This window comes from Mandrillus leucophaeus, unplaced genomic scaffold (genome assembly GCF_000951045.1).
Source record: "Mandrillus leucophaeus isolate KB7577 unplaced genomic scaffold, Mleu.le_1.0 Scaffold196, whole genome shotgun sequence".
NCBI classification, from domain to species: domain Eukaryota; kingdom Metazoa; phylum Chordata; class Mammalia; order Primates; family Cercopithecidae; genus Mandrillus; species Mandrillus leucophaeus.
This window is the reverse complement of record NW_012101987.1, coordinates 2,634,727-2,646,131: the sequence shown is the minus strand read 5'-3', so window position 1 is coordinate 2,646,131 and position 11,405 is coordinate 2,634,727. Positions and strand designations below refer to the sequence as shown.

Genomic DNA, 11,405 nt, shown 5'->3' with positions numbered 1-11,405 from the left:
TCTCAAAAAAAAAAAAAAAAAAGAATGCCTTTAACTGGTTTTCTGCTCTGGGCAGGCCGGGTGTTCCTTGCCCTCATTCTGGTAAACCCACAACCTTAGTGTGGGCATTATGGCCATCATGAACATGTCACAGTGCTGCAGAGATTTTGTTTATGGCCAGTTTTGGGGCCACTTTATGGCCAGATTTTGGGGGGCCTGTTCCCAACATGTCCCCCTTCTTTGATTTGCAAATCGATAAAGGCAAAGGCAGCTTTGTCATGGTGAGCTACTTTTTGCAGGAGTCAGGATCCATAACTACAGACTATCAACACAGATTAAAAGCACAATCATTGAACTCACAGAGCTTCCGAGTATTTTTGTCCATTTTAATGGGTTACTAGCTGCTAATCTGTCTGCAGCTCCTTTAAGCCCTGTAGTTCTTGACAGTAAGGTCCAGATGTGCCTGGGATGCTTTAAATATTTGTTCTTTTAATTTTGCAGTATTCAAAGATAAGTCTGTAGAGTGTCTTTCTGGATGCTTTTTTATTCTTTCCCAAACTTTGATCTTATTAAGAACTATTAATAGTTTCCACAAATCCTTGTGTTTAGCTCCTACAGTGGGCCATATAATTTGAGGTTGAGGTGTCACTATACCGCCATGGTTCCAGATAATAGGAACTCTTGCTCTACTTCTTATCATTTCTACCATCTGACCGTTTTGTTCAGATCAGCTGAACATAGTGTGGCCATGGCACACAGACTGAGAGGTGTAATTTAAGCTAAACATCCCCTTAGGGGACCAGTTAATAATGATTCCATAGGAATCGTTGTGCAGCACCTCTGCCCATTCTGCAATGCAATCTTTTTAAAGAAGTACGTTCATTTTTTCTGGTCAGGTTCTATTTTGTTTACAAATAGGTTTTTGAGGGCAGTATTCCTCAATTATAGGAGCAGATTTATTATGGTAAATACTGAGATCAGAAAGCATGTGTAACTGCATTATAGAGTGATTACATCCAGGCATTATTACCAGCCAAGATAGATAAATGTGCCCAATAAGTATAATTGTTCTCTGTGTCAGCCCTTGTTGAAGGAATACTCACAGCAATGGTGATAACTGCTATCATAGCTACCACTAAATTACTCATTGTGACTGGTTGTCCCACTTTACTCAGGTTTTCTTCTGCCATCTATGACAGCTTCTTGATCTGTCCCAAGGTGAGTGGCTGTGTTCAACGGGTGTTGCTTGTGACACTAGGAGTCTTCCTTAGCATCATTCTCGACATGGCTGGAACCGGGGGGTCCTCAGGATCCTCCCAGAATCTCTTCCTCAGCATCTGGCTCCTGATAAAAGTTTCAGGTGTCTTGATGATATCCAAATCGGCTATTGATTTTGGCCTGGAGGAACAAAAGCATAACCTCTACCCCAAGTTATTATTTCACCTATTTCCCAACTTTTTGTTATCGGCTATCTTCACCAAATCAGTTCTGCTTCTGTCTTTGCAGCTGGTTTCTGTAGATGCTGTTCAGCTGCTGATAACATCTGGGCTTTGGGCAGGCTCAAAAATTTAAAGTTAATAATGCTAGATTCAGTTGCATCTGTGGGGTTCCCTATTCTCTATTTTCCCCCCTCTGCTTCTGCAACTGGTGTGTTAGGGAGAGATTAATTCTTTCCACTATGGCTTGTCCTTGAGAATTGTATGGGATACCAGTAATGTGTTTAATATTCCACATAGAGAAAAATGTAGCTGTAGCTTGGCTAGTGTAGCCTGGGGCATTATCTGTTTTAATAGAAGCTGGAATGCCCATCACCGCAAAGCACTGCAGAAGGTGATGTTTAACACAGGCAGAAGACTCTCCTGATTGGCATGTAGGCCAGACAAAATGACAAAAGGTGTCCACACATGTACATAAGCTAGTCTCCCAAATGAGGGAAAATGTGTGACATCCATTTGCCAAAGAGAGGTTCCAATCCTCGAGGATTAACTCCTCCTGTAAAAGATGAGGAATGTACCATTTGGCAAGTTGGGCATTGCTGGATAATAACTTTAGCTTCTTTCCAGGTAATGCTGTATCTGCGTTTGAGACCAGAGGCATTAACATGGGTTAAATTGTGAAAGTGTCTAGCATGAGATATTGCATTAGCAACTAGGCGATCAGCCATTTGATTCCCTTCAGTCAAAGGTCCTGGAAGAGGTGTATGAGCCCTAATGTTAGTGATGTAAAAAGGGTGCATTCTACTCCTAACTGCTGTTTGCAGTTGGGTAAATAAAGTCATCAGTTGTTCATCTGTATGAAATCATAACTGAGCATTTTCAATTAACTGTGTAGAATGAACCATGTATGAAGAATCAGAAATCACATTAATAGGCATATCAAAAGCAATCAATACCTCAATTACCGCTACAAGCTCTGCTTTTTGAGCTGAAGTATAGGGCATCTGCAAAACTTTACTTTTTGAGCCAGAATAAGAAGCTTTACCATTACTAGACCCATCTGTAAAAACATTCTCAATACCTTCAATTGGTTTACATTTAGTTATTTTAGGGATAATCCAGTTAATTTCAAAAACTGAAACAATTTTGTTTTAGGAAAATGATTATCAACATTACCCACAAAGTCAGCTTAATGGGTTTGCCAAGTAAGACTGTTTATAAAAGCTTGCTGTATTTGTGCCTTCATGGGAGGGATAATAAGTTTTCCAGGATCATATCCATGTAATTTAACAATCCAAGTTCTCCCAATCTCTATCATAGTAGTGATTTGATCTAAATAAGGAGTTACAGTCCATGAATTAGTATGTGGAAGAAAAAACCACTCTACTAAGTCCTGTTCTTGGACAATAACAGCAGTAGGTGAATGCTGAGTTGAAAAAATTAGCAAATCTAGAGTCTTCTCTGGATCTATTCTATTTATTTGAGCTTTATGAACTTGCTTCTCAATTAGTTGTAACTCTCCCTCAGCCTGACCTTTGTTAATTGTCGAGGGCTAGTGAGACTAGGCTTTCCTCTAAGGATAGAAAACAGATTACTCATGGCATAGGTAGGAATGCCTAGAGCAGGTCATATCCAATTAATGTCCCCTAGTAATTTTTTTGAAAGTCATTTAATGTTTTCAATTGATCCCTATGTATGGTTAGTTTCTGTGGCACAATGGTAGTGTCATTTACTGAGGTCCCCAAGTAGGAGTAGGGAGGAGTAGTATGAATTTTGTCAGGAGCTATAATTAAACCAGCACAAGAAATCAAATTTTGCAAGTGATTGTAACATTGGAGTAATATTTCTCAAGTAGGGGCAGCACAAAGTATATCATCCATATAATGAATACTGTAACACTGAAAATTTTTTATGAGTAGGTTCAATTACTTGCCATACATACGTCTGGCAAATTGTTGGACTGTTTAACATCACCTTGTGGCAACATCTTCCAATGAAAACGCTTAGCAGGCTGCAGGTTGCTTACTGCAGGAATTGTAAATGCAAACAGTTCACAGTCTTGCTCAGCTAAAGGGATAGTAAAGAAGCAGTCTTCTAATGACTATTAAAGGCCAAATTTTGGAATTATAGCAAGAGAAGGCAATCCTGGCTGTAATGCTCCTATAGGTTGTATAACTGAATTGATGGCTCTTAAGTCAGTTGACATTCTCCATTTACCTGATTTTTTCTTAATTACGAAAACTGGAGAATTCCAAGGGGAAAATGTTGGAGCTATGTGCCCATTTTCTAATTGTTTGGTAACTAATTTCTCTAAAGCCTCCAGTTTCTCTTTACTTAGCGGCCATTGTTCTATCCAAATTGGCTTATCTGGTAAACATTTTAAAGGTATAGGTTCTGGAGGCTTAACAATGGCTACCATCAAAAATGATATCCTAATCTTTGGTGGGAACTTTGGCTTTCTGCTTGAAGTGGTTTTTTCAAACCTTGCAAAATTTTTTTCTAGGCCCATACCAGGGACATACCCCATTTCATGCATTGTATGTTGACTTTGAGGGCTATATAATTGTTCCAGAATTAGAACTTGTGCTCCCCATTGTTGTAATAAATCTCTTCCCCATAAATTGAAATGTCTCCTCCTGTATCTACCAAACCTTTGCATTTCTTTCCCCGAATAGTTATTTCACAGGTAGGACGTTTATCAGTAATTTGATTTACCCAATAAGCTGCTTTGCCTTGTTTATTTGTGCTTCCAAATCCTCCTGTTCATTTAATTTTACTTTTTCCCATTTTCACATATGGCACAATCAGGAGCAGTGTTATGCGCTCTCCTGGCTCTGCTTTCTGGGGAACAGAAGTAGATATAACAATTTGAATTTCCCCGTTGTAATCTGAATCAATGACTCCTGTATGTATTTGTACCCCTTTTAAACCTGTATATAGTTGTACCCCTTTTAAATTAGACCTTCCTAGAAGTAATGCTATTGTCCCCGCTGGCAAAGGTCCACAGACTGCTGCTGTTGGGAGCTTTTGCAGGGGTTCCCCAGGCAGAAGGCTCACAGCTTTTGTGCAGCATAAATCTACTGCAGCAATACCAGCTGTGGTGGGGGACAATGTACAGGGATGAGGGAATGGCCCAAGTTGGAAATGCCCCAGTTTTTAACGGGGCCTGTGATGGGCCCCTCATGGCATTTCCCAAAATCTGGTTCCCATCTTTATCAAACTTAGAGTGACAATGATTAACCCAATGTTTTCCTTTTTTAGATTTTGGACATACTTCAGGATCAGCAGTTTCCTTTTTTCCCCTATCTGGCGGCCTGACTCGCTGATTTTTTCTACATTCTTTTTTAGTATGACCATGCTTCCCACAGTTAAAACAAGCTCCAGGAAATGGAGTATTTCCTTTATCCACTCTCAGCCCTGCCACTGTGTGTGCTAGCAGAGTGGCCTTATGCAGATTACTTCTGATACCATCACAGGCCTTGATATATAATCAACTAAATGTGCTTTCCCTCTGATAGGTCGCACAGCAGCCTGGCAATCGGGATTAGCATTGTTGAAAAGTCATAACTGCAGTACTATATCCTGAGCAGCCAAATCTGCAATCACCTTTTTAAGAGACTCCTGTACCTAAGCTATAAAATCCATGTATGGTTCTTTTGGTCCCTGTTTAACAGCACTGAAGGAAGGGTATTGTTCTCCACATGAAGTGATTTTTTCCTAAGCTCTAATACACACTCCTCTAAGCTGTTCTATGGCGCCATCCTGCATGACCACTTGTGCATCTAAACCAACCCAGCCATCAAACCCCAAAAGTTGGTCTGCAGTTATATTAACTTGAGGTTGGGCCTGGGCATTGCGAGCAGCCTGAATGGAAGCTTCATCTGCCCACCAAGTTTTAAATTGTAAGAACTGAGCAGGAGTTAGAAAATCTCGAGTAAGAGTATCCCAGTTAGTAGGAATCATCCGACTGGAAACAGCAATATTCTTTAACGGTCCCATTACAAAAGGAGAACCTGGTCCATACTGATTAATACCTTGTTTAAACTCCAGAGTATTTTAAAAGGACAAGGCTCAAATGTAGCTATATTTCCCTGTTGACCTGAGGGGTGTATTCTAACAAGGAACTGCCAAGCCTCTCTATCACCCTCTCGTCTAGCTTGCTGAATTCCTGCCTGAAGAGAATTAAGAATGGTGGCTCAAGGCACTGCTCGAACAGTTACTGCGGCAACTAGTTTTTGCCCAGTGTCCTCCAGAAAAGAAAGATCTGGAGGGTCAGGCCACTCTTTTTCTTCAAAATAATAATGAGGGGGTGCAGAAGGGTAGGGATGAACCTCTCCCTCCTGTGCCACTTTAGCTGGCAAACCTGGTCTATAACCTCTTCTGTTACTTCGTTATACTCTCCTTCCTCCTCATTATCAGTGTGGAAAAATTAGAAGGAGGAAGGAACCAGGGCCCACACTTGTCCCATTGTTACCCTGATGCTTCCAAGCTCCCCTTCTTACTCACCATGGGAATTGTTTTAAGAGTACTTGGGTGTCATCCAGCTTAGTTCCACATTCTCCAGTCGTTGCTCCAGTGACCCTTCAACCTGGATTCGAGCCCCCATGATGGACGCAACTTACTGAGACTACCTCGGTTGGGGAGACCCTAACCCAGTAGCGCTAGAGGAATTAAAGACACACACAGAAATATAGAGGTGTGAAGTGGAAATCACAGGCCTCAGCCTTCAGAGCTGAGAGTCCCAAACAGAGATTTACCCACGTATTTATTAAAAGCAAGCCAGTCATTAGAATTGTTTCTATAGATATTAGATTAACTAAAAGTATCCCTTATGGGAAATGAAGGGATGGGCTGAAATAAAGGGATGGGTTAGGCTAGTTATCTGCAGCAGGAGCATGTCCTTAAGGCACAGATCGCTCATGCTATTGGTTCTGGTTTAAGAATGCCTTTATGTGGTTTTCCACCCTGGGTGGGCCCGGTGTTCCTTGCCCTCATTCTGGTCAACCCACAACCTCCCAACTTGGGCGTTATGGCCATCATGAATATGTCACAGTGCTGCAGAGATTTTGTTTATGGCCAGTTTTGGGGCCAGTTTATGGCCAGATTTTGGGGGCCTGTTCCGAACATGTAAGTTTAGTGTTTTGCTGAGTTCTCTGAGTAGCCTATCAAATTATTGAACTTGAGGAGGAAGATGTGGAAGACCTTGGCTTGTTAGCAGTAGTTCAGAAATAAAGATGGTTATCCAGAGCCATGTGACTGGCATCTGCAGTTGGGACAGTGTTGTGGGACTGAGTCCTGAACTTGTGGATTCTGTGTTGACTCTGGGTGGTGTCAGAATTGAGTTGTTGGACATGTCAGAATTGAGTTGTTGGACAGCCAGTTGGTGTTGGATAATTGATTGGTGTTCAGCAAACTACAACTTTTTTTGTCAGATGAGAGCTACCACAAGGCCTTGTGTTTGGGTTCTCTAGAGGGACAAAACTAATAGGATGGATATATATTTACAAAGGGGAGTTCATTTAGTATTAACTCACGTGATCACAAGGTCCCACTATAGGCCGTCTGCAAGCTGAGGAGCAAAAAGAGCCAGTCTGAGTCCCAAAACTGAAGACCTTGGGGTGCAATGTTTGAGGGAAGGAAGCATCCAGCCCAGGAGAAAGATGAAGGCTGGGAAGCTAGGCCAATGTAACCTTTTCATGTTTTCCTGCCTGCTTTTATATCCTGGTTGTGCTGGCAGCTGATTAGATGGTGCCCACCCAGATTAAGGGTGGGTCTGCTTTTCCCAACCCACTGACTCAAATGTTAATCTCCTTTGGCGACACCCTCAAAGACACATCCAGGATCAATACTTTTCATCCTTCAATCAAGTTGACACTCAGTATTAACTATCACAGGCCTGGGCTGGAGGGAGACTTCAGGTGTCTGAGGGAAGTGAAGCTTTGTTCTGCACACAGGCTGTCACACTGTACATTGTCCTGTTGTTCTTGGTCTCCTAGGGAGAGAGGGAAAAGAGAGTAAAAATATTCTGAGAACTTATTTCCTCTCCCCACTTTGGTGCCCACATGATTGTGACCCACATGATTGTGACCCACTCTTGACCATACCCACTAAAAATTGACATGGCCACTCCTCTCCCAGGGCAAAGTTTTACCCTCCGGAATTGTGCCCACAACAGCTTTGCCCCTAGAGTTTTCGGCCAAGAATATACACAGGTGCTTAGAAGACTTCTGGCTTATCTCAACCCCAGACACTGAATGTGTAGCAGGAGCTTGTCTCCTTTACCAACACAGGCTTTTGTACTACGTGATCATAATCTCTTCTGCCTGTACAGACACAAAGTTTTCTGAAACAAAGAGACTTACTAATGTTTATTGTTCTATTTGATTCTTGTATCTTTGTCCCACATTTTCTCTGTGTTTTTATTTTTATTTTGATATGCTTTTACTTTTTTCTTATTTTGCTTTGTGTATCTATATAGATGTATTTTTTGTGCTAAGAAATTTGTTTTTGTGTATGTGCATATCTTTCCCAGAAAATAATGTATTTTAATACGATTTTATGTTGTTTTGTTGAGTCTTGTTATTTTCATTGGAAGCAACTGCTTTCAGCACCTTTTATATGTAAGACAGTGCCAATATACTTCTTTAGAATTTGGTTAGTTTTGAAGTTTTTTTTTCTTTTTATTTTGCAGGACAGACTTGGTGATGGTATTATAAATACTTGATAGTTAATTTTTTTCAGAACTTTGACTATTTCACACAGTCTCCTTCTGGCCTGCAAAATTTTTGTTGAGAATCCACTGGCTATCTCATAAGAGTATTGTTGCAAATAACACTTTTTTTTTTTTTTTTTGAGACGAAGTTTCACTCTTGTTGCCCAGGCTAAGTGCAATGGTGCAATCTCAGCTCACTGCAACCCCTGCCTCCTTGGTTCAGGCAATTCCCCTGCCTCAGCCTCCTGCATAGCTGGGATTACAGGCAGGCATCATCACACCCAGCTAAGTTTGTGTTTTTAGTACAGACAGGTTCCCCCATGTTGGTCAGGCTGGTCTTGAACTCCCAAACTCAGGTGATCGGCATACCTCCGCCTCCCAAAGTGCTGGGATTACAGGCATGAGCCTCTGCACCCAGCCAACACATCACTTTTATCTTGTAGCTCCCAAGATTCCCTTTTCTGTGACTTTTACAATTGTACTTACATACGTGTTTGATATAAATATCTTTGCTTGTGTCCCAGATTGTTTGTTGAGCTTTTTTATTTTTACATCATTTTTCAAGATTTTTCAGTTTTTTTATATTTTTTACCTCCATAATTTGTTTTTCTAATATTTTAAATATTTTTTTCTTATTTCCAGTTTTCTGATTTTCTATAGTTCTCTGTGCTCATATTTCACTCATTGAGTATTACTCAGTTTATTTCATTTTTTATTGGTTTTCCTCAAAATTTTATTTTATTTATTTATTTTTTGATACAGAGTTTTGCTCTTCTTGTCCAGGCTAGGGTGCAATGGCATGATCTCCACCCACCACAACTTCTACCTCCCAGGTTCAAGCAATTCTCCTGCCTCAGACTCTCGAGTAGATGGGATTTCTGGTGCCTGCCACCGTGCCAGACTAATTTTGTATTTTTAGTAGAGACAGGGTTTCTCCATGTTGGTCAGGCTGGTGTCAAACTCTTGACTTCAGGTGATCCGCCCACCTCAGCCTCCTAAAGTGCTGGGATTACAGGTGTGAGCTACTGCACCTGGCCACATTGTAATCTTTTATCAAAATTTGAACATTAAAAAGTTACCTGTCACAATCTTTGTAATATGGCTTTCTCCTGGCATACTTTGAACAATTGTCTGAGTTAGAGAGTCTGAGAATCTCTCAAGATCATGTTCTTTCAGTCTGTCTTGTCTGAAATTTTGTGTTTATTTTTTAGTTAAAGGAAATTATTCGTCTTTTTTTTTTTTTTTGGAAATGGAGTCTCAGTCTGTCACCAGGCAGGAGTGCAGTGGTGTGATCTCGGTTCACTGCAACCTCTGCCTCCCAGATTCAAGTGATTCTTCTGCCACAGCCTCCTGAATAGCTAGGACTACAGATAAGTGCCACCGTGCCCAGCTAATTTTTGTATTTTTAGTAGAGATGGGGTTTCACCATGTTGGCCAGCATAGTCTCAATCTCTTGACCTCGTGATCCACCCGCCTAGGCCTCCCAAAGTGCTGGGATTATGTGCGTGAGCCACCGCACCTGACCCCTAGTCATCTTTTTTCTTAATACTCAGTAATCACTTGCTACACCTGTTTTCTTTCTGTGGTACTGCAGTGTCTCTACTGCTGTAACATTTACCTTTGGTCTCAGCATACTCAAACTGTCATTCCAAAGTAAAGCACCATTTCTTTTTGCACTATGTATCATAGGAGACAGAAACCAGTGTCTGGAAAAGCCCAGACAAGGAAGTAATAAAGAAGTTTGAGCCAGCATTTTACTTGTCTTTTTTTAAAAAAATCAAAAGTTGGCAATTTACCTCTTTTTTCTTTTTTTCTTTTCTTTTTTCTTTTTCTTTTTTTTTTTTTGAGATTTATTCTCGTTTTGTTCCCCAGGCTGGAGTGCAATGGCGCGATCTTGGTTCACTGGTACCTTAGCCTCCCAAGTAGCTGAGATTACAGGTTGAGCCACTGCATCTGGCTGGCAATTTACTTCTAAAGGCATTATGTTATATTGGGGACCTGGAATAGTCATGTTGGGTGAATGTAACAAACTTTAGCTCTTCCCTTCTGTGTCACTTTGTGCTCACCTGGGGTGCTTCAAACACTTAACTCATTTATAATTTTTTCTCAGATGTATTCTGGTTAGTATGTTTTTGTTACATACATATGTCTATAAAGAATTAGAACCTTTGGTATTTTGCTATGCTATCTTGTTTATGTAGTTTGTATAATATTATAGGTTAGATTTGTAATCTATGTTTATCTGAGTCTAGTAAGTGGAGTAATTTGACATTTTTATTTCTTTCAGTTATATGTTCTCATTTTGCTGAAGACCTTTGCCCAGGGCCAGGCATTAAAGATTCTTTTCAAAAAGTGATACTGAGAGAATATGTAAAATGTGGACACAAGGATTTACAGTTAAGAAAAGGCTGTAAAAGTGTGAATGAGTGTAATGTGCACAAAGAAGGTTATAATGAACTAAACCTGTGTTTGACAACTACCCAGAGAAAAATATTTCAATGTGATAAATATGTGAAAGTCTTCCACAAATTTTTAAATTCAAATAGACATAACACAAAACATACTAGAAAGAAACCTTTCAAATGTAAAAAATGTGGCAAATCATTTTGCCTGCTTTTACACCTACGTCAGCATAAAAGAATTCATATTAGAGAGAATTCTTACCAATGTGAAGAATGTGGCAAAGCGTTTATCTGGTTCTCAACCCTTACTAGACACAGGAGGGTTCATACTGGAAAGAAATCCTACAAATACGAAGAATGTGGCAAAGCTTTTAACCAGGACTCAAACCTTTCTACACATAAGAGAATTCATACTAGACAGAAATCCTACAAATGTGAAGAATGTGGCATAGCTTTCTACCAATTCTCACACCTTACTAGGCATAAGTTAATTCATACTGGAGAGAAACCCTACAAATGTGAAGAATGTGGCAAAGCTTTTAACCGATCTTCAACCCTTACTAGACATAAGATAATTCATACTGGAGAAAAACCCTATAAATGTGAAGAATGTGGCAAAGCCTTTAGTGTTTTCTCAACCCTTACTAAACATAAGATAATTCATACTGAAGAGAAACCCCACAGATGTGAAGAATATGGCAAAGTTTATAAGGAGTCCTCACACCTTACTACACATAAAAGAATTAATACTGGAGAGAAACCATACAAATGTGAAGAATGTGGCAAAACCTTTAGTATATTCTCAATCCTTACTAAACATAAGATAATTCATACAGAAGAGAAACCCTACAAATGTGAAGAATGTGGCAAAGCTTT

The 11,405-nt window shown here is 40.1% G+C and overlaps 2 protein-coding genes across 2 annotated transcripts in view; one reads left to right on the top strand and one right to left on the bottom strand.

Annotated features, from left to right (window-relative positions):
* LOC105538628 (zinc finger protein 708) overlaps positions 1–11,405 on the bottom strand; it is a 315,682-nt gene that overhangs the window by 181,500 nt on the left and 122,777 nt on the right. The window lies entirely within an intron of this gene.
* Positions 1–11,405, top strand: part of LOC105538634 (zinc finger protein 85-like) — a 30,344-nt gene that overhangs the window by 17,624 nt on the left and 1,315 nt on the right. Inside the window, exon 4 of the mRNA XM_011978534.1 lies at positions 10,415–11,263. Within this exon, the coding sequence (XP_011833924.1) occupies positions 10,415–11,263 (849 nt within the window). The remainder of the gene's footprint in view (positions 1–10,414; positions 11,264–11,405) is intronic.